The sequence below is a fragment of the Protobothrops mucrosquamatus genome, unplaced genomic scaffold, assembly GCF_001527695.2.
Source record: "Protobothrops mucrosquamatus isolate PMUCROS unplaced genomic scaffold, P.Mucros_1.0 scaffold_60, whole genome shotgun sequence".
NCBI classification, from domain to species: Eukaryota; Metazoa; Chordata; class Lepidosauria; order Squamata; family Viperidae; genus Protobothrops; species Protobothrops mucrosquamatus.
In genome coordinates this window covers 1,013,452-1,037,808 of record NW_015386136.1, presented here as the reverse complement: position 1 = coordinate 1,037,808, position 24,357 = coordinate 1,013,452, and the positions used below count along the sequence as shown (strand labels likewise).

At 38.1% G+C, this 24,357-nt stretch overlaps 1 protein-coding gene across 1 annotated transcript in view; it reads left to right on the top strand.

Annotated features, from left to right (window-relative positions):
* EHBP1 (EH domain binding protein 1) overlaps positions 1-24,357 on the top strand; it is a 172,048-nt gene that overhangs the window by 55,238 nt on the left and 92,453 nt on the right. Inside the window, exons 6-9 of the mRNA XM_015812375.1 lie at positions 3,162-3,340; positions 3,935-3,983; positions 11,962-12,828; positions 14,806-14,949. Of these exons, the coding sequence (XP_015667861.1) occupies positions 3,162-3,340; positions 3,935-3,983; positions 11,962-12,828; positions 14,806-14,949 (1,239 nt within the window). The remainder of the gene's footprint in view (positions 1-3,161; positions 3,341-3,934; positions 3,984-11,961; positions 12,829-14,805; positions 14,950-24,357) is intronic.

The following is a 24,357-nucleotide window of genomic DNA, read 5'->3' as shown; positions in this document are numbered from 1 at the left end:
AGTGCTCTTCAGATATAATATTAGAATTATAATTGGAAAATCCTGGAATACAAACCAGGACCTGCCCTTCATCTTTATAGGATAAAAGATCTGATTATGTGAACATCCAGTACCAATTCAAGCTTCAGTAAGCATAGATAATTGTTTCCCAAGCTAAATTAATCTTTGCCCAATTGTTTGCCACATTCCAAACATAAGTAACTTCTTACAACAATTCAATATTATTGTAGAGTCTTGCCAAACAGAAATAGAATCTTATAATGCAACTACTTGAGGGAGTATTGCAGATGTTCTCTGGAAAAAAAATTGTCATATTTTCTGCTGCATTTTTGTGTGTCTACTGTTCTAACCAAAGATGCAATATAGCCTGCTATTGTTATTCTTTGCTTGACTATTACTGAAAACAAATGTGTTTGTTAATAGTAAACAATTTACCCATTGCTCTACTGAATCTTGTTTCTTCACTTACTCTACTCCATGTATCAAATCCCCAAAAAAGTCACTATTAGATGAAGACTTCATAATGTCTGTAATTACAGAACGCAGTCTCCATTTTGCATGCTCTTGGGTGTGGTTGAAATGCATGTTGAAACTGCATCTAGGTTTTAGACATACTAGGCAGGTTCTAGTTAGATATTTTGGCACACAACTTTTATTTTTATAATTTCAGTTCTGAGCAGAGTTAATTTGTATAGACAATTGGCAAATCCAAAGAGATAGTGGTTTAAAATACGTTGTCTTTTCATTTCCTCACTGACATTAACCAATTATTCATTTCCATTAGAATTCTGCAGTAGAGGTATTAAAATAGTTTTGCCATCAATCATTTGAATTTCAGCTAAAAGCATATGGAGGGAACATCTTAGCTTTTAGTGCTCCAGGACAGGCATTACTTTTCAAGCTGATTGTTTATTATCACTCTGGCATAGCAGTGATAATGATTTATTGAATGTGGGAACCCAGACTATATAACTCAGGAGGAGGAAAGCAATTGCTGGTATTGGTAAGAATATCACTGAAGAGCTTCAGATAGTGAACAAACTTGGGAAAGGGTGCATTTCTGTCCCTAGAAATTTTATTTCATCAACACTGCATATTTTGACCTGAAAAAATAATAATTGAAGGTAGCTAGGCAAAGAACTATGTTCTCAGCTTAATTAGGCCAAAATACTTAAGTATTTAAATATTTTGTCCAGATCAGGTACCTTACACAACTGTGTCTTCATCCAGGGGGCTTTATGTGCTTCTAATCACATAAAGCAGGGGTGGGCAATTAATTTTCCCAAGGAACCACATGAGAAACTGAGATTGTTGTGGAGGGCTGAACCAATCGGGCTGTGAAGATGTATCGGCACGCATAGGCATACGTAAGTTGGAAAAAAAAGAATAGCAGTCACTTTCAAAATAAAAGCAATGCAGTTGTATTGTGTGTATAGTGTACACTTTTTAACATTTGATTTGTAATAAGACACCAGGCTGGAAAGCAAATGACCATGAATTCAAGTCCCACCTTGGCCATGATAGTCAGTTGGGTGATTTAGGCCAGTCACTCTCAGCCTAATTCACTTTACAGAGTTGTAATAAACAAACAAACAAACAAATAAATAAATTTGAGTTTTTGCCCAGCCTCTAATGTGGTTAACTTCAGACCATTCCGTTTCATTTTGTCTTATCTATCCCAGAACAAGTCTTAAATGCTTTGCTGCTTGAAGCTAAAGAGAAAATTGCAGTGTTCTCCTGTTCTTTGCTTTCTTATAATTATTTGTAAATGCTTTAGGTTTTTATCCTGTACCCATTTACCTCATAAGAAGACCCTTAGACTGTAGTTCTTACTTTTACACTGGCTTACCTATTATTACACTGTTTGTTGATGAGGTATTTTATCGCTAGAAAAATCAGTCATTCCTTGCTACTTGCACTTATTCATCATTATTGCAGGCCTACATCCAAGTATTAAAACTTTAAACAGCAGTGACATTAAAATTTTGCAAATTACCTGGCATTGTGTATCTGTGCTGCTGAAGGGCATATGCGAGTTATGTAGCATCATCCTACGTTATCTGTGGGTTTGTTTATTTAACCACAGGTTGCTAGTCTAACAGTCAATAAAAATGATAAACTGCCTATGTACTACTTCTGTTACAATAACTGGAAGCAGTCTGCCCCACAAGCACTAAAAGCATAAATCATAATATGTATGAAGTTGACAGCTTTAATTGCTTAGCACTGGCAAGCTTTAGTCAAGTGGGGGCATCATTGGTCTTTGAAACATAGTCTGGATAGATCTATTTCTTTCTAAAATAATGCCATTGAGAACTACCAAGTAACATTTCTTTTAACCTCTCAATTTGACAGTCTCTGCACATTTGGCATTCTGGATGCATGCGTATTGGATTTTTTTTTTCCAAAGCCAAATAATCACATTAATGTTCATGAATGACCGTCATCCTTTTTTTCTTTCTTTCTTCTTTTTTTTTACACTAATGCTTGAAAGTTTTGGATGCATTCCAGATGAGCAGCTCTCACCAGTTAAGCACATGTAAGAAATATTTTTAAGCATGAAAGAAACGGCCGTAAGGCAAGAGTAATTTTTAACTTTTCTTTTTAGAAAAGCTGAAAGAATAGGTGCTGATGTTTCAAAAGGACACCATTTTCTATCATTTCATGTTGGGCCTTCATTTGATTTTCATAGTATTGCCTATATTTTGACTTTAATTTATGTGTGTATGTCAGCGTGTGTGCAGGTACATGCCTGTGAAATAAATTACGATCAGCTTTGACCTCAGGGATGCTTTTACATGACTTGATTTTGAACAATCTCCATATGGGTGTGTAACATCACTAGACTACACAACTATGTGCCTTAAGACTTTAAGCAATTTATGCTAGTAGTTTCATCAATGCAGTTGGCCAGTTCTCATGTAAAATTGGAATCCCGTGTAACACATCTTTCAGAGACAAGAGCCAAGGGCTAAGTCTCTAGATAATGACTTGAATTTCTGTCTTTTTCCAAGTTACTCTGATTGTAAACTGACAGCTGTGAAGGACCTTAACTGACATCAAAGGATGCAAACCATCCAGTTAGTTCAATTAATGTTAATTTTCATCTCCCATTTAATTCTTTAATGCGTTTCCCATTTTCTCTGATTTTTTTTTTCCAGCCAAGCCCATTACCAAGTCCTGTTTTGGGGAGAAAGCCAAATGCTAGTCAGTCATTGCTTGTTTGGTGTAAAGAAGTTACAAAAAACTACCGAGGAGTAAAAATCACCAATTTCACTACATCTTGGAGAAATGGTTTATCCTTTTGTGCAATATTACATCACTTTAGACCTGACTTAATGTAAGTAGGAACATTTTACATTTAAACTGTCCCATTTCTTACTTTTGTTCATTTTCAGTTTCTAAAGTGCCATCTTGTGGAGTGGGTCAGAAATGGGTAAATAACTTTATATTGTGCCATTTCTAAGTCTTTGTTCTAAAACCATATGCTGATTCCTCATTTTTGTATGCATTCCTTTTTTTCTTTTTAACCACAAGAAAGCAACTGACCTCAAGATCTTTATGAAAATTAGGTTACTGTTTAAATGAGATGGGACAATAATCCTGTAGCTCTCATGTGCCATCAAAAAATGACCTGATGGCAAATTTGGTTGTCATACCTAGCCTGAAATCCCTGCATAAATTAACTTCTCTTTTGACATAGAAAACTTCAGGCAATGAAACAGACAATCTTTACATTTATTTATATTTATGCATTTATTCTTTTAATTTTCTACACTATTAGCTTTCCTGATCGCTGTGAAATTGGTAGTTACTGTACACTGGTGTTTTATGTTAAATTATAATTTGCTATAAATTGTGGTTTGTTTTAAAAATGGATGCTTTTTTTCCATAAAAGTATTTTACATACCCACTGTGCTATTTTCCCCCTCAGTGACTACAAGTCCCTGAATCCTCAAGACATTAAGGAGAACAACAAAAAGGTAAGAATCGACAGAGATAACCGATATAGCTTCAATTCTGGATCATGGCAGATTTTTATTCATTTTGGAGTGACTTTGTTTTAAAAGGTCACAATTAAACCTCCCAAACTATACCTCTTGAACACATTAAGTCTAGTTTGTCATGATTTGTAACATTCATGACAAATGCTGGTTGGAATTTGTGGGCCATCTTTGTAGTCTCTAATTAATAGAGAGAGCAAAGGAGAAAAAGTACAAGAGAGCAGTAGATATTTTTATCATCCTATTTTCTTTAATAATTTAATTATAAATAAAAATATCATTGTTCAGTAATTATCTTGACTCAAGGCTTTCTCAGCCTTTGCTTTAATATGAAAGACTTTGCTGGTATGGTTATAATAAGCTCTGTTTTGACTTTAGCTTTTATTTAAGAAAGAAGGAGAAGTAGAGATAAAACTTCACATGGGCTTTTATCCACCACAGTCAATTAAACTAAGCAGTAAGGTGCATTGCATTTTTATATTATGTAGAATATGGAACAATTTTTTTTATTGTTGGAAACAAGATTTTTGTAAGGCAAAAATATTAATGAAATATTGTCTGATAATATTCTGGGTCCAAGTTTATAATCCTCAATAATATTAGGTAATTTAATACCCTTTTGATTCAAAGGAAATTAGTTCAGTGGTTTGAGACTCAATCTAAAAATCACAGAAAGACAGGTTGGTACTTAATGCTGCTTTTACTACTCAAGACACTCGTTGTAGAAATTTCATATTTTAATTTCCATAAGATTCCAGAGCATTGGCCTAGAGGGAATCATTTAAAAATTGCTCATTTTCCACTTGATTAGACTACAACAAAACTAACAGCAAATCAATTTGGTTTGTTTTATTCACTGAATTTTTATTAGATAGTGTGATTTTCTACTTTTTTAACTGATCATTTTTTTAAAGATTTAGCACACAACATTCAAGTTTCAGGAGGAAAACTAGCTCTTTCAGTTCCCCCTTCTTCCTGCAGTGAGCAAATTGAGAAATATAGGAAAGCTATGTGACAAATGATGTGTTCCTTATGCTACCCTATGTATGGATTGCATGTGTCTTCTCCATTATAAAAATAATTTTCCTGAAAATAAGTCATTAACTGCAGTTGCAATAACATATATGCCATCTTTTTTTAAAAAAAAAAAACATAATGAAGGTTGAACTAGAACCTAGAACTAGAAGGTTGTATCATTTTCAAAATTATATTTAAAGTGTCTAGTAGTTTGCTTTTGAACAAATATTGTGAAATCAACAAATCGATTTTCATTTATAAAAAACTGTGACTAGAAAAAAATGAAATTAATACTGAAACCCTCAGCCAGCTTTTCAAAAGCAGCATTGGTCTTTATTAAAGAAGCAATTGTTTTTGCTATGCTGTGTGCATCTGTGCATATATATTTTCTTTCATCACTTTGCAACCCTTTGCTTGACAGCCCTACAGAGTGAGCTTCCTGCAGATTTATTTCCTAGTCTCACACAGTTCTGTCTGACAACCTGTGTGTCCTTGGTTGGAATGAACACAACCCTGGGAAAAATTGCCAATAATATATAGAATTTATATTATGATTGTATTATCTATTGTTAATAATTCCACCTAACCAATTAAAATAATAAGTGATTTTTTTTAAAAAAAATCCTATATGTTTTGCCCCATAAATTGACATAAGGAAAAAGAAGTAATTTGATGGGTTCTGACTTCAATTGCAAGCATTTAGTATATATATATTTGTAAAAGAGACATATTAAAACACTGATCTCTGGGACAGAGAGTTTTTATTGTATACTAAGCTTTCGTTAGTCCCTGCTAATGTTGTCAAAGTGTAAGCTAACATTGGGTAGGTTTCACCTTTATAGTTCTTTAAGTATCAGTAATTTGGCCATTGAATACTGTATAGGGCCACCTGCCCCTGATTGGATGCATCAACCTTAATTCGGTTATATTGGTCGGCGTTCACCTTGCTCTCTCAGCTCTATCTCTCCCCACCTGCCCCACCGGCTGGGCATGTTTGTCGTATGACAGCAGACTATCCGATGTCGCCCTGCAATCACTCCCCCCACCCTCACAGTTTGACGAATTAAGGTTGATGCATCCAATCAGGGGCGGGCGGCAGGCAGGCGGACCTATAACGCGTTCAAAAACTCTCTGTCCTGGAGATCAGTGTTTTAATATGTCTCTTTTAGAAATAAGTATACCTGGGACTCAAATTTTTAGACTAATTATATATATAAAATCCAATACTATCCCACACAATCATGTTATTTCCTAAGACATTTCTATAATGTAAAGCTACAGTCCTGAATTTACTTTTTTCAGTAAAACTGTTATTGAATGTAATAGAATCAATTTCTAGGCTTATCTGTAAAAACATTAATAAAAAAGGAGGCAAAAAGCATATTTATTGTTATGTCAGACCTTGACCAATATGTCAGTATGTCAACATGTTTAGACAGATTATTAGAATAGTTCTGGTATTTTCATTGATTTCAATTTATATCTGTCATTTATCTATCATCACCTGTCAGTAACAATTAATATGCACCATTTATTTGTTTGTCTACGGAATGTATCTGGCATTTTCTTCAAGGTCTCATAGCAGCAAAAACAATTTAATGACTAACTAGAAACTACGTGCTAAGCCAAAGCAAATTAACAGATACAGATACATTTTATTTTTCATCACGTGAGGGTGTTTTTTAAAATCAGAATATTTGGAGGTTTGTGGAATCTGGAGTTTCAACCTAGGTAGGATTTAAAATTTCGCTTCAAATTCAGGTTTTCTAGTCTACCTTTTCCCAGAAATCTATGGCACTCTGCTGCCACCTGGTGAGCATCCATATTTCTCCATTCTAGATTTGATAGCTCTGCCAGTAGAACAGTGGTTCTCAACCTTCCTAATGCCACGACCCTTTAATACAGTTCTTCATGTTGTGGTGACCCCCAACCATAAAATTATTTTCGTTGCTACTTCATAACTGTAATTTTGCTACTGTTATGAATAGTAATGTAAATATCTGATATGCAGGGTGTATTTTCATTGTTAAGAATTGAACATAATTAAAGCATAGTGATTAATCACAAAAATAATATAGCAATGCTCGCTGGAGAAGCTTACTCTTCCTTGCTCAAAAATGTTGGGAGGGAGGGAAGGGGAAGGAAGGAAGGAAGGAAGGAAGGAAGGAAGGAAGGAAGGAAGGAAGGAAGGAAGGAAGGAAGNGACAGGGATGGAGATGGAAGGAAGGAAGATTGAAGGGGAAAGGAAGGAGATGGAGAAGGAAGGAGATTGAAGGGGGAAGGAAGGAGAGATTGAAGGGGAAGGGATGGAGATGGAGATGGAAGGAAGGAAGGAAGATTGAAGGGGAAAGGAAGGAAGGAAGGAGAGAGAGAGATTGAAGGGGAAGGGATGGAGATGGAGATGGAAGGAAGGAAGATTGAAGGGGAAAGGAAGGAGATGGAGAAGGAAGGAGATTGAGGGGGAAAGGAAGGAAGGAAGGAAAGATTGAAGGGGAAGGGAAGGAGATGGATGGATGGATGGATGGATGGATGGATGGAAGGAAGGAAGGAAGGATTGATCTTTGGAGAGTCATGTTTTTCCAGATGGTGATGAACTGCAACTCCCAGCATTCCCCACTCTTCCACAGTGCTTTTTAGGGCTGCTGGGGATGGTAGTCCAGTAAGGTCTGGAGACACACACAGATGCCCTCCGACGGCAAGGGAGGCGGGCCGGGCGGCGCGGGGGAGGCTCCAGCGCCTCAGCTCAGCCAGCAGCAGCAGCAGCAGCGCGTTGCCCGAGCAGGGCGGGAAGAGAGGGGGGGTGGTGGCAAGTCATGAAAGTAGCGTCCACACATTCAGGGTGCAAACGCCTTGGACGGTTTGGCTCCCCCACCCCTTTATTTATTGATCTGCCACAAGCTCGTGCAAACAAGCCCCGAGGAGTTCTGAACGAGCGGTCGTTTAAAAAAAAAAGCTTTCAGCAACGAGGCAGAAAGGGGAACTCGCTCACGGCTCTTTTTTTCCCTTTCTCGGCGACTGGGAAGGCAGCAGCCAGAGACGCCGCTGCACAAAGGGAGGCGGAGAGAGGGGCGAGGGGGAAAACCTCACTCAACTTTCGTCCTTATCAGACCCGGTTCCCTTCTGGTCGACCCCCAAATTATCTTTCCTCTCTTTTTCTTTCCTCTCTCTTTTCTTTCTCTCTCTTTCTTCTCTCCTCTCTCCCTCTTTCCTCTTTCTTTCCCTCTTTCCTCTTTTTCTCTTTCCTCTCCTGTTTCTCTCTTTCCTCTCTCTCTTTCTCTTTCCTCTTTTTATCTCTTTCTCTTTCCTCTCTCTCTCTTTCTCTGTTTCCTCCCTTTCTCGTTCTCTCTTTCCTCTCTTTTCCTCTGTTTCTCTCTCTTTCCTCTCTTTCCTCTCTCTCTCTCTTACGGCAGCATCGTCGGGGGTCCCTGCCGCCCCCGCACTGCCTGGCCTCGCCCTCCGCCCATTCGATGGAGCCGCGGTGGGGGCTGGTGCCGCACGGCCCACCAGCCCCTCCGCCAGCCCGGCTGCTCCCCCCGGCACCCCTTTTGCCCCGGCGCCCGCCCGAGCCGCCTTGGGGGCAGTAGGAGGAAGAAGGGGAGGAGGAAGAGGATGGCAAGGAAGCCGCCACCAGCGCTGGGCCCCAGGAGGCAGCTCTCCTCTCCTACCTTTGTTGAATCTCCTTCTTCCTTCCTGGCAGCCTGGACTCCGACGTCTTCCTGGCCAGCGGGTCCAATGGTCCTGCTGGCTGGGGATCGCAGGGGCTGGTCTCCCTTGGGCCACAGCTTGCGGGAGGGCTGGCCTGCTCAGCGGAGCCTCCAGTGGGCCGCTCCCAGCAGGGATCCCGGGGCTTCCCCGGGCGGCTCCAAGGCCACGAGGCCCTGGCCGCGCTTCTCCCAGGGGGTGGGCACCCGGGCACAGGGCCAATCAGGAGCCCTGCAGGAGGTAGGTCCGCCTGAGAGAGAGAGAGAAGGGAAGCGAAAGTGCCTCTCTGTCTCTCTCTCTGCAAATGGCGGAGGAGGCCATGCGGAGACGGATGCGGAGCGGTCTCTCGGTTCCTAAGACCATCGGAAATATGTGTTTTCCGATGGTCTTAGGTGACCCCTGTGAAACGGTTGTTCGACCCCCAAAAGGGTCGCGACCCACAGGTTGAGAACCGCTGCAGTAGAGGATGAAACTCTTTCATCACCTAATATAGCAGCTGTCTATTTTTGCTATCTGGCTGATCCATTTTGAAGCAGTTATAATTTATGTTAAGATTTTTAGAACAATACCCAATGAAATACAATGCTGCAATCTAACTTGAATGACGTAGAAACATTGTACACTGGGAGCTAGACAGTTTTCTTTTTTGCAGGAAACAACCGATGCAATATAAAAACTGTAGCAGATTAATAAAATTAGTTTAATTTCCAGTCAGATGTAACAACACAGCAGCCCTTCCAGATTGAGAACATAGTCATTAAGGAGACAATGTTCAATAATAATGTCAGGATTGCAAACTAAATTCAGAATTCTCAGACATAAGTTGCATCGTGTTTTAATTATTCAAAACAATCTGGGTTTTCCCTGTCTCTCAAAGACAGACTGTGGGTTTTCATTTAGTTTTCTTTTAATTACTAGAAAGACATTTTGTAAATATCAAAATTTGTGCTGTTTTTCGCAGAAGTGCCGATAAAGCTGAAGTTATGCCCACAGTCCCTTTGGTAAAGCCTTTCTTGAAACACAATACTTTTCCCAACCTTGTCTTGGTTAGTAATAATTACCTGTAAATTGAGAAACAGCTGTGATTCTCCAAAACTAGAAAAACTTGATGCAAGTACATTCTTTAATGGAATAGGAGTAGAGTTGGTCTCGTTTTTTAGCTTAAAGCTCCGTAGCAGTTTGATAGACATGAATTAATCAATGCCTATTCTACAAAGGAAAAATAGGGAGGAAGATGGATGGATGGATGGATGGATGGATGGAGGGATGGAGGGATGGATGGAGGGATGGAGGGATGGGCAGACAGTTTTACACAGATGAGCTTTTGTTTTCTATTATACAATTAACCAATCCAAGCTAAATGACAGCAATTTCATGGCTAATAGAAGGCTGGTCAGCTAGCATAAATCCCACAATGGATTAGTATCAGGTTTCTTTCTATCTTTGTTATCTTAGTTTCTTAGTTTAAAAACCAGTCTGCATGTCCATGGTTTTTTTTTCTCCAGCTATAGGCTATTTCTTTAATTGCTGGGGCTTTGTATGACTCTAAAGTCTGCTGGATAGAACAACATCTATTTTAAAATTCCCTGTAATAATAATTTCCAGCAAAAGATTACAGCAAGCAGCCTTATTGGATTTTATTTTTTTATCCCTGTATCTGATTGTATACCTTCTGCATTTGCTGCATTGGTCCACATGGGTAAGGGGTTCTGGTCTGCTGAGAAATTCTATTACATCAGTAGAAAAATATCATTGGAACCAACCTCAAATACTTATAGCACTACGAGTGAAGTTACACCTATATATTGCAAGACTGTTTTAGTGGATGTGTGCATTAGGGTGGATTGTGCCATCTTACATTATTCTATCAGAGAAGGTTAAATGCTTTTTCTCTGCCTCTAAAACATTAAGAATAGAGCCTACTCTTGTCTCTATCCGCACTGGGTCATCCTGCATTTTATATCTTGATTACTCTATTCTATGCATCTCTCTCTCTCATGCAGCGAGAGATTAGAATTTCATTTATATATACCATTTTTCCACAATGGAAAATATCCAAATTGGCTCACAATGCACAAGGTAAATATGAGCAATATCAGGATATAGAAATAAAAGGAATTCCAAGAGCAATAATACATTACAAGCATAATGTCAGTGTGATATTCTGAAAGTCTGGTTAAAATCAATATTTTAAAGGTTACTGAGCATATAGCCCAAATGGAATGAACATCATCTTTGTTTTGTGATTGCTCCAGGTCACCTCAGTTCTTAGCTGAATTCTCACAGATTGGAGCATGCAATTTTTTATTTCAGGTGAGAATACAAAGAAGTGTATTATCCTCTACACAAAAAATGCTCCTGCATAGCGAACATTTGATACTAGGGAGAATGGTTATAGCCTTTGCTACATTTTTCATGTGAAGACACCTTTTTTCCCCAGGCAATCAATCAATAAACATTTTCCAGCAGTTAAAAATAGTAGAATCATTAAAATGATACCATCTCATTTACTATCCATGTAAAGTAGTTTTATAGGAGAGTCAAGTGTGTCAAAAAGATGGCAATTCCTTCTTGTTCAAACTCAAACCCATATTGAATCATCATGTTTGAGTATTTAGAAGGTAGCCTTGCCTCAGGTTGCCTTAAAGTTCAGGCAATGCTTTTGGTGTCTGGCATTTTGATTCTCCTACAATACCTGTAAAGTATTGTCAAGATCCCAGTGACGTGGCATGGAAATTAAAAATATGGCTTTCATTGTTAGGAGTGTTGGACCCAGATAGCTGTAGGTGGTATTTAGGGTCAGTGGCAGGATCAATCAGTGAACTTCCGAAGGGCTTGGGTCATAACTAACAGCTCAAGTGTGCTGATCCCTACTGCTGAACCTGACAGCAACATTAAAGAGAGGAGAAATGCAAGTTGAACTCTTCTGACTGAAAGACTCATTTTAAAAAAGTGCTTCCGATTTTAGTCTATTTACATGCCTACTTTAAAATTACTATATTTTTTAATCAATACTTATTTTGTTTTTAGGATTGTGCTCTAGCTTAAACAAGCCATTTTACTGATTGCATCATGAGACTTTTAATGGCAGCAGTTTCTTGTCCATATCTCATTTAAAGCAAATAAATGGCAAAATCCAAGAAAACTCAGAATCCTATGCATCTCCTGACAATTATCATACATTTCAGGAGTTTTATATATCAAAAATACTAACTCTGTTTTTGCTTCTTCTTTTAAGGCGTACGATGGATTTGCTAGCTTGGGAATATCCCGGCTACTGGAACCTTCTGACATGGTTTTGTTAGCCATTCCTGACAAGCTGACTGTTATGACCTATCTGTATCAAATACGGGCACATTTCAGTGGACTGGAGCTAAATGTAGTTCAGATTGAAGAAAACAGTAGCAAAAGCACATATAAAGTCGGCAACTATGAAACAGACACAAACAGCTCTGTTGACCAGGAAAAATTCTATGCAGAACTAAGTGACCTAAAACGAGAGCCAGAACTGCAGCAGGCAGCCTTTGATTTCCAGAAAGACCCAGTATTTGTAAATGACAGCAGAGTTCTAGAGTCAGAAAGAGACAGAGAACCTCAAGACACAGCTGAGTCACGAAATTTGACCTCTCCTCACAGGACTACAGGTGATGCACAGCAACCACAAAAACAACAGGGAAGGATTTCGGGAATAGCAGAGCCTGAAAAAAACAGTGCAGCACAAACACAGCCCTTGTTGGGAAGGAAAAAGCTTCTCAAAGCAGATACTCTAGACCTGAGTGACCTCATGCAGATCAGCGATCTAAAAAGGGATGCACTTCCCACAACTATAGATGAGGATATTGACAAAAAAGGATATCAGAATTCTGACACTGCCATTTGTTTCTCAGAACCTGCAATACAAGAGCACCTCAGCCTTAGAGATAGTAGGAAATTGGATTCTGAGTTACACGTTGAAAAAACAAATTTAGAAATGGGAAATAAATCTGGATATCCCAACAATAGGGATGTGGATATTAATAAATTAGATATGCAACTGGAGACTAAGCTACAGTTTGAGGCCAAAACAGTGATACATCCAACAGATCTGCCTGGAAAAACTGCACAGGTAAGGAATCAGAAACTATTTTCACAATAGTATAACTTCTATTACAATTTCTCTTGCATTCAATTTCAGTAACATTTTGTTTCATCAGAATTATGCTAGGCGAGGCTAAGGGGCCATTTTCAGAAACAGATAAAGATATTACTACAGGAGTGATCTAAAAAAGATCTACGAGTGAGATTCTTCTTCTGGGTCAAAAGTCTTACATGTAGACAGCATTTTTTTCACAGTTGGTGAATCTGGATCTCACCTAGAGTTGTCTTAGTCCAGTGGGAAGGGAAATACTCATTATACTATTATTAAAAAAAACATTATTGATATTCCTGTCTACCCTGTTAAGTATCAGATTGGCGTGGGGGGTTGCTATTTGCCATCTCAAATACAAATGGGGCTTCAGCAGAGATTTTACTAGGTAAGGCAATAACTGGTTCCTACAATCATAGTGACCTAAGCAGATCTTCTAGGAAAAGGGTTTCGTACGATGATATGGAATTTTAATCCCGTGAAAACATAAAGAGGACTGCAAACTGAATGTGGCTCTTCTTCCATTCTCCCAACAAATGGAGGCCTCATATTTGGCCCCTAATTCTGATTGCCTCCTACCTAAGAAGCTCCATGAAACTGCCTCAGAAAGTAGAGAAGCACAACGAGGGAACAGTCTACAGTTCTTTCCCTTTTGAATGTTACCCAGAGCCCCATCCCCAACTCGGAAGGGAAGCCACTCTCTTTTATCTCTTGGGGAGCTTGACATCAAGGTTGGTTGATTGGGATCGCTCTCCTTTCCTGAAATCTTCATGCCCTTGACTCTGTTTTTCCCCAAGTCTCTTCTCCTATCTGTTGAATTTTGACAAACTGACTTTTTAAACAACTGACAGGAACAAATCCTCCCAAACTGGCTACATAACAGTCTGCAGTCATTATAGTTCTGCTGTGCATAGCAAGCTAATTTCTCTCTCGTCATCCAATTCCATCCCATGTTTCAAAGATAGGATTGCATGTAAAAAAAAATGCTTAGAAGAATTAGAATTGCTATAGAATATTGGAAGATGCTTCTTGCTCTCATCCCAAATCTTTAATGTGTACATCCAATAATGTTATATCACAAAACCTTAGAAGACTTTTCTGATACCTTCCTTAGTTATAGTAAGTCATAAAGAGGGGAAGACGAGATTTTTTCCCTCAACATTGACATGACTCCCTAACATATTTTGTAGCAACCATTCCACACACACCTATTCTTGCAGCTGGCCCAGACTCTCTTTTGCTTGAAGCAAAGCAGTAGACAATCTGGCACAAAGCTGAACTAATGAGTAAGAGAGGCAGAACCAGTCCAACGCAGCACAAGAAGGCTACAAATGCTTGGACTTCTTTTGGGGAGTATTGTTGCCCTGTGGAAATTCTGCTAATTTACAGCTCGGTTATTTCTTACATAGGCCAAACAGGAAGGGGTAACCTCTGTTGCTCTTTGCTTGGCCCAGCCTCTTCACAGTTGCAGTGGTTTTCAATTAGTGGATCTTCATAATGCGTCCAATATTAGATAGGGCAGCCAGGAAGCTGTGTGCAGCTCACCAGCGTACCTAGAATCCTCCTTCAATGGATAAGTCCCAGAAAATTGCTGTTTGAGGGCTGGATGGTGGTAGTTAAGGGGGGAAAATAAAAGTTATAGCTTCATTTCGCCCTACTGGAGTGAAATATAGTTCTCCTCTAAAACAAATTGGAATCCTGGCCTTGTTAACTTTTGGAATGCATTTCTCTGGATGCTGTAGAAACTTGTCATGGCCCTCTAGGTTAAAATGGATTTTAAGCCACAAGCAAGCAACCTTTCTTACTGGTTTTCTGTCTTCTATTTCTCTTGGAAAGTTGCCTGGAATACCTCTGCTTTTCTTAGCAGAGCAGTACAGTACCATAGGGTAGGTAGGCTAATTTGGGGCTTTGTTGTCTTTCAGTAATGACATATTTTGCCTTTTATGTATTTTGAAGCAACGAATGTTATCAAGACAAGAAGAGTTAAAAGAACGGGCAAGAGTCCTGCTGGAACAAGCAAGAAAAGATGCTGCTTTAAAGGCAGGAAACAGACAGTTCTCCAGTTCAGTCGTCCCAGGCCGCTCTAAGCAACTGACTGATGTAAGAAATGTTCATTATTGTGACCTATACAGAATATTTGCTTTTACCTGTGTGTCTGGATATGGGGATGTGTTTTTGGTTAGCGTACAGCAATACTGTTGCTGGTGTAACACACCAGGACAGCAAAATATGGAGAAGACAGCAGAGAATTATTTATGGGTGATTCTTGCTATCCTACGAGTGCTGAGCATTGTCTTTCTCCTACCAAGAGCCGATTAGTTCCCTACTGACTAAGGCTAAGGAAAGATCGCAAGTCCGTTGAAAGCTGTGCTCTTTGAGTGCCAGCCGATTTAAGATACTGGACAGATGAAAGGCAAAGTTATCTGTCATGCTGCAGCATTTCACCCAATACTGTTTGTCCCAGTGACCCTCCTTTTATCATTAGAATGAATTATTCTGATGGCTAAGCAAACATAGGTCCAATGGGGAGGCAGCTGCAGTTGCCTATTGCTCCACCAGTAACCTCAGTGGTGACCTGAAGAGGTCTATAATCTCTGGAGATGAAAGCTAATTAAATTTTTATGCAATCCTTCCCAAAGCAGAGATTGCCTATTGTGTCATTTCATGTGCTGTAATTTTGCAATTCTTAACACTTGCACATGTGAAATTGTTCGAGTGCTGCAGCACTTATTTTACTAATGACTACCGTTTGGCCAAAATCTTCTTTCAAAAAACGGTTGAATTGTGTTTGCTGGGATAAATCGCCTTGCCCCAATTCTACCTGTCTCATCTTGCCTTGACTTGACTAGCATTTATCTGGATATAAACTATTAGGAGCTTTTTAATTACTGTCTTCATACTAATAATTTTTATCTATGAAAAATAATTTCTCTTCCACGCAACTGAGCCATAATTTAGGAGCATCTACCTTTTGTTAATTCTGTTAGGATGGCAGATGGTTAGGATAGTTTATATTATTGTTTTGTTCCCTTTAACAGTCAAGACTTTACATACATATAATGAAGTATTTCTGGAGTCCAAAACACTTGCAGAATAATGTCCTAATATAGTCAGTGTTGGATATAACTCTTATGACATTCAGTCTTTATCATTTAGTTATTAACATTCACAATGGACAGTCTTTCTGCAGTACTCCTCTCTCTCTCTCTCTCTCTCTCTCTCTCTCTCTCTCTCTCTCTGTGTCACACACACACACACACACACACACACACACACACACACACTACACATTCTCTGTGTTCCTTAATTGTGCCCCCACCCACCTTTGCCATAAACAATGTTTCTTGGGAGGGAATACATATTTGCTATTTTTTGTTCATAGTGCTGTAATGTATTTATTAATGTTCTATTAGTAACTGAAAAGGAGAAGAGGAGTTGTATCATTAAGATTATTTAAGAATAATGGTATTTTTTTCTAGTATGCTCTGGATACATTTATTCCAATTTACCTTAACAGTGAAAAATTAATTTCCCATTTATTTCTTTTCATTGATGCTCATTTGCTATTTCATGAAAAGAAATTACAGAATACATGTTTCAAAGTTAGTATCTGCCCCTTTCGTTGTGGGGGGATGTGAGGATGGAGAAGAGCACGATCATTTTAGTGAGAGAAAAAAATGACCAAGTGACCACAGAGGCACTTAGAAGTCTGTGGGAGAATAGGAAGGAGGAAGAGTTGGAAGCCGCATTGAACAACTTTGGTTGATTCGTATAGTCCTACCTAAAGACAGACTACCTCAAGAAACTTCTTCACTTGGGGTAGTCTGTCTTTAATCTAATTCAGAACATGGGAAATGAATTTTGTGCTAAATGGCACTAAATAAACGGCACAGAATTGCTTGTTTTGATCTATGTTTGCATCCAACATAGAGACTTGGTTATTCCAGCTTGCAGGACTGGCCTAGGGTAATTTTTAGGGGGGTTTTAATTATATTTTAAATTCGACAAATATTTAATATTCTTTTTAATTAATTTTAAATTTGTATTGTTTTGTATGTATTTTAAATAGATTGTCAGCCGCCCTGAGTCCTACGGGAGAAGGGCGGGATATAAATTCAAATATAAATAANTACCTTTTGTTAATTCTGTTAGGATGGCAGATGGTTAGGATAGTTTATATTATTGTTTTGTTCCCTTTAACAGTCAAGACTTTACATACATATAATGAAGTATTTCTGGAGTCCAAAACACTTGCAGAATAATGTCCTAATATAGTCAGTGTTGGATATAACTCTTATGACATTCAGTCTTTATCATTTAGTTATTAACCTTCACAATGGACAGTCTTTCTGCAGTACTCCTCTCTCTCTCTCTCTCTCTCTCTCTCTCTCTCTCTCTCTCTCTCTCTCTCTCTCTCTCTCTCTCTCTCTCTCTCTGTGTCACACACACACACACACACACTACACATTCTCTGTGTTCCTTAATTGTGCCCCCACCCACCTTTGCCATAAACAATGTTTCTTGGGAGGGAATACATATTTGCTATTTTTTGTTCATAGTGCTGTAATGTATTTATTAATGTTCTATTAGTAACTGAAAAGGAGAAGAGGAGTTGTATCATTAAGATTATTTAAGAATAATGGTATTTTTTTCTAGTATGCTCTGGATACATTTATTCCAATTTACCTTAACAGTGAAAAATTAATTTCCCATTTATTTCTTTTCATTGATGCTCATTTGCTATTTCATGAAAAGAAATTACAGAATACATGTTTCAAAGTTAGTATCTGCCTCTTTCGTTGTGGGGGGATGTGAGGATGGAGAAGAGCACGATCATTTTAGTGAGAGAAAAAAATGACCAAGTGACCACAGAGGCACTTAGAAGTCTGTGGGAGAATAGGAAGGAGGAAGAGTTGGAAGCCGCATTGAACAACTTTGGTTGATTCGTATAGTCCTACCTAAAGACAGACTACCTCAAGAAACTTCTTCACTTGGGGTAGTCTGTCTTTAATCTAATTCAGAACATGGGAAATGAATTTTGTGCTAAATGGCACTAAATAAACGGCACAGAATTGCTTGTTTTGATCTATGTTTGCATCCAACATAAGGGTATCCATATGAATCTGCCTATTTGCTAAGATTATGAGTCGTCCTTGTTAGCCCACATTCCTGGTCTTATGAGAGGCACTACCTTATTCTGAGTAACCCCCACCTTGTAAAATACCTTACAAAAATGAGAAGTGGTTCACTTTGTAGCTTCAAAAGTGGCTTAAGTACTTACTTTAGTTGGCCATTTTCTGGAATTATAATGCGTGCTATTTTTTTATTACATAAGTTACTTTTATTGTTTACCCTTTGGCTTCTATACATTTAGCCAATGGTTAGAACTGATGTATTAGTTTTATGATGTGTTATATATATATTGTAAGGTACCTGGAGGCTTTAAAATTAAAAGGCATTTAGTAAGTGAATGAGAATGTTGCATTCAAATTAATTAAGGCATTCATATCAGTAGCTCAGTTCTTCTTAATTTCTCCTGGAGAGGGTGTGGGATGCATATTCTTGAGGGCTTTTGTCCGATTAGTCTCCGAACAGTTCCTTTGGCTGTGCCATTCAGCCAAGTTAGATTTAATCATTTTTCGTCATCCACTTATTTCCTTTTCTGTTCAGCTCTTCTTATCTCTTTAAACATTTCACACATGTGCAATCATCATCATAATAGTTCAGTGTTTTGCAAGGAGTGATTACCTAACCAGGAATGATGTAATTGAAGAGATTTATAAAAAAATAAAATCTGCTTTGTTCTGTTGCTATCACAATTTCAGTGCCCTTTCTTTATTTAAAGCAGGCAATACCTAATTGGTTTCAAAATTATTTCAACTATTTGGTTCTCCCACATTAGCCTGGATCTGCATTTATAATATCACAGGAAATGATATTTGAGTTGCTTACCTGTCTGCGATAAGCTAAAGGCAATTAAAACATCTTAAAATAGCTGATACTAGTAGTGAAGAGGTAACCTAGCATAACTAAGGGTGCATGCTTGTCAAAGTTATTTTCCCTCTTTGTAAAAGCAAAAACTCTTTGATGCTGTGAGAATTGCATATGTCTGCTGTTAATGCTGGGTTAGAGAAAAACCTGTTCTCAGGTGTGTGTCTGTGTCTGTGTGTGTGGAGAAGGGGGTTCTGTGTTGCAAGGACAAACCCCTTCTCTAAAGAAATGTGCTTCATTTTCATATTTCATCTCTTCCTGATTCTTTTCTTTTTCTGGTCAAATTAAAAGAAAGAAAACAATTTTCTTCGGTATGTGCATGGTTGAATAATTTACCTACATTCCACTATTATATCAGATACTATCCATGCTACTGCTCTCTAACATCAAGTCCTTTACAAAGTCTTAGATGATTGGGTGGATCCTACGTTATTGTTAGAAATTTTATTTCAAGTGCCAGCTTATTTGGTTATAAGCTGGTCAGCTTTTATTGTTATCAAGTATTGTGATATTTTATTATTCTAGAATTCCAGTGCAAAGTATAAAATTCAGACAAAAATAGATGTGAAGAACATCCACATGCATAGTCACAATTACTGTTCTGATTAGATGAAAAATGGAGATGCGGGAAACCAGAAAGGCTGAATTGAACAGCACAATTTTTTCGAAGCATGGCTCAATTCTATCCTTGAATCACCATTTTGGGCAGATGGGATAGCCTATTTTCTTCATAAGTATAACCTAAACTATATTGTAAATGCAGGTTATTGTTCCATAAGTAACAAAAAGCAGAAAAGTGATATCTGGACTCAGTTTGTTGGGACATTTCATTTATAAATCACCTTGCATTATTTCTTCCCAATACAGCAAATGATGGTCTTCTTAATTGATAATATCCCCCCAAGCTATCTGCCAAAGGCTGCTGTATTATTCTTCATTCCAACAATTGCAAAGACATTTAGTAGACATTTAGTGGCAATTGCCTGATCATTTTGCAACATCAGCACCAATACAAAATAAAATAGTACTTTTTTAGACCCAAAAGGAACCTCTAAGATAAAGATTTTTCTTTGAGGAAATACTAGCCCATTGGGTTTAGACACTGACCCTACACAAACATTATTACCTAGGAATCAACAGTCTTGTGAGGCTTAAGGCACCTTAGATTCTTCTTGAAAAATTGGCAATTGTATGTAATTTGTGCCATTTAAAAATATTTTTACTTTAATTGTAGAAATTGTGGCATAGTTATGATAGGCCATGGCAGCAGGAAGCACAAAATGATGAAAGCAGCATCAAGGTTTCTCAACATTATCCATCCCTGCTTTTTTATATGTGCAAAAGAGGTAGAACCTACATTATAGCACAGCTCTGAACTCGCCATTTTGGCAAAAGAAGACTGCAGATGCTAATGAGCCACAGTAGAGCCGCATAGCCACTCTATTATGCTCTGGAGCATAGCACAAATTCTTGGCAATTGCATATTGAAAGGTATAAGCAAACTTGTCTTCTCATAGAACTTAGTAAAGCTTCTTCATATTCTACAGAATCCCAAAGCTTCCAGAAACATTCTCACAAAACTTTAGTGGAACAAATGCAAATGTAGAAGGGGCAGTGGTTATATTTTGAAATTTAAGAAGGATGCTTACTTCCTCAGTGTCAGTGCACCATTTAGAGCAAAGTATTTCCATACAAATTTATTATCAGACTGCTTGTTTTTTATTCATTTCAAATTTTGCTCCAAAGCCATGATCACTACTATAAAACAAAATATAATTATATTAGGGCAGTGGTGGGAAATCTGTGGCACAAATGCCAGAGGCGCTCCTTGGAGCCCTCTCTGTGGGCACACTTGCCATTACCCCAGCCCCGCCTCCCCCCGCGGCCCCCTCCACACCAGCAGCCCCTCCAGAGGAGAGTCGCCCCCAGGCACGGCCCGCCTGGAGCAGCGCAGCCAAGGACATGGCAGCTGAGCAGTGGGGACAAGACTCCGCCCTTGTGCCCTGTCGCAAACAGATGATGCTGCTGGGCACGGGTGGAGGGCGTGGCCACCATGGTGCTGCTGGGCCACCTGGGTGATCTACGGCGGGCCGTGGAGGTGGTGGATGGCCCTGCAGATGAGTGGGGGTGGGGCAGGGGTTGAGTGGGGGCGGTGCAAGGGGTGTGGGGTGGGATGGGGGAGTTTTTGGGCACTCGGTCTCTAAAAGGTTCGCCATCACTGTATTAGGCGAATGAATTTTATCACTGAATTTTACAGCAGAAAAGACTTAAAGAGCTCAATATTTTCCATTGTATAAAGGTCATTTGGGTTCATTAGAAGAGGCATTAAAATTGTTTGAGACAGAAACAAGTGATACATCTTAATGAACTTATGCCAGTTGTGGTTTTGATATTTCTAGATTTAAGCAAAAATCAGAATAAAACTTTTTACTTTAGTTTACTGTAAGTTTTTATAGAAGTTATAGAAGATATTTTATAGAAGATGTTTCCCCTTATCTAGAAAATAAAATCACCCTTTTTAAACAACTTTTTAAAAGCACTGCCAAATTCCTAAATTACTAGGATTTAGATTATCAATATTTTTTTTCCTAAAAAATGAGAAAAGTAAGAGAATACAGCTGGCTACTATCAGTTAAACCTACAACAGACTTTGTGTCCTTTCTAAACATATTGATGGATGAGATTTTATATTATGTCAACCTTGCCCCTTTGATGGTAATTGGAAAATATTGATTTAAGGTTGGAAATCTAATCTGTCATGCTGATAATTGTCACCAGATTTAAATATGATCCCCAGATTGCCTTTAGATTACAAAAGAAGCAGTTACCACCACCTAATTGATAAAAAGGTTGAACATTATTTGATAATCCCTGAGAGCTCATAACTTATTCACTATTAGCCATATTTATCTTCCAAATAGACCCCTAAAAAGCTGACACATGTAGTTTAAGATGATAAGAATTTTCACCATAATATGATTGTGACATTTTTTTCTGCCCCGTTGTCTTATGTGAGAGTAAATAACAAGTTCTGCAGAGGAATACTTAAAAATAGTGTTCTGATTTTGATTAAAATAGTAATATGTATAGTCTGATACATTTTCACTGAGAGAAATGATCTTACACTAATATTATATCAAAGAATGAAGGAGGTTTCTAATATTTTGAATGTTTGCACTGTCTGATGGTCTTTATTCTTTGTACTATGCTATGGGACTAACATGAGGAAGGGTAAAATACATAATTTACAAACATGCAGTTTAGCCTGTCTATCTCCCATATGTACATGCCATAATTGGAGAAGGAGGTACATATGTAGAATACAAATAAATGTTTAATATTAAACCACTTCTATGTAATCAAGATCACTCCTGGAAATACATGCAGTAATTAGTTCTACAACTGACGGTTCCTGTTTTATATAAAATAAGCAAAGCTGTCATTACTTAAGTCACAGCAATCATAAATTGTTTTATTATCAAAAATGGTGAATTGTTTGAACTCTGCTTAGCATCTGAGAATAACAAAAATGCCCACCCAATTTAGCAGTGTGTTTCTAAATGAGATCATGCAGACCTAACCTAGATCCAAAACTTACATGTTTTCCTCTTGTTTGTCCTTTAAAGACTGGCAAGGAAGACTGGTCTCTGTTTCCAAAAGATCCGTTTTGTAAGAACCCCTCCTTTTTTAAGCACTGGGGATGCTCTTTTTGTACTGCAACTAATGACCATAAATGTTTTTGCGTGGCTGTTTTCATTTCATCCCAGAGCCATATGTTTCATTGCATTTCTCAGCATGCATGACAGTAGAGTTTAAATCTTTACTCATTTCATTTTAAAATGTTTCTTTTGTTCTCCTTATCATGTTTCTGGCTTTCCCAAGGATATGTGCTTTGCCTTGAACAAAAAGTCACATGTGCATTACTAATTGTGTGCCATTGTATTTACATTTCCTAGTGGTGGCACTGTGAAGCTACTAATTCTTTTGCTTCACTTGATGTAAAATAATCTGAGCTTCTTTGATAGTGCTGAAACAGTATTAATTGTTTTGTACATGTCTTGGTCACTCTACTTAGGTGGTCTTCATAATCTATTAGAACTTTCAGCCAGATTTTGTAATGTCATGCCTCCAGCAGTGATTAAATTGGTAATTAATGAAGAGTCCTTGGCTATGTAACCCACATCCCATTAATTTTCCTTTTCCCCCCTTCAATTTTTTTTTTTTAAGAAGTTGTCATCTCTGTCAGAAAGGATTGCGCCACCTTGCTACAGCCCCTTGGAATCAAATCACAGCGGCTTGATTTTGCAGCCATTAGTAGATCAGAGCAGTAATTTCACAGTATTTTGGTCAGGGTAATTATAGTACCACGTACTAAGTAGAGTTGGGAATTTCACACAAGAAGTCCAGAAATACCAGGTGAGCTTCCTTGTGTTCACTGGGTCGTTATGATTAGTTTAATTGGGCTTTGTTTGATTTTAGCCGCAGGGATTCTTTGTGCCGGCGCATTGCAGTGACTTTCTACTCTAAGGTTTCTGACAGGAACTGGGGCAAAAATGAACTCTTTGAAGTAGGATTCTTCTAAACAACTTTTTCTTTTTTTAGAGGAGGTCAGAGCAAGGAAAACTTCCATGTAAATAGTTAACTGAAGTGATCATTCAGAAAGTATTTTTGTCTCTTGTTTATTTATTTATTATATGTGTTTTTCAAGAATTTATGTTTTCCTTAACAGGAAAAAACTGTGCGTTAGGACAATAACTTTATATTATCAACTCAATAAAAAGTGAACATTAATTTGTGACCTTCAGTTGGCCTACTAAAATCCAAATAGAACTATTGACTTTTTCCCTTTATTTTTGATGTTAGCACTGACTGTAATAAAATGAAATTTAGTATTAATGATTGGAGAATCCAGGTACCTGGTTTGTTATAAGGTTCAGTTGGAATTTCCTAAATGTATAACCTAACACATTTTTACACTCTGTTTTTCTAAAGAGAACAATAGGTGGCAGGAAAAAATTGTTTTATCTCCTACAGGACATCAGTCAGAATGTGTCTTCTCTCAGTAACACAGTCATTTTCAACAGCTCCCCGTATTGGAAAAGACATGTTCTTATTGATTTACAATTTACATAATGTAAATTTAATGTTGGTTCTATTTTTGTTGTCATTGTGACAAGAGTATAAGAATAGGATGTTTTCAAACAAAAACTGATGTTATAATAACAGCAATCCTTTTATGTGCAAGAGATTGGATGTGGATGTTTTCACATTTGCTTGTGCTGATGTATGAATAAATCATTATGCTATAGCTATTTAATGGCCCTACATGTTGTAAAGTAATAGGAAGAAGTGATTGTGCTTCACTGACTGAAAGTTTCTTCCTTTAGCAGTGTGTTATGTTAAAATAGTCACTTACCTGCTGGCTTCGGAATTCAGGGTTTGTCAGTAGTTGCTTTTTCTAGAAGCCTTAATGACACCAAATAGTTTGCTAGGAGTTTGGGCCTAACCATCGGGGTG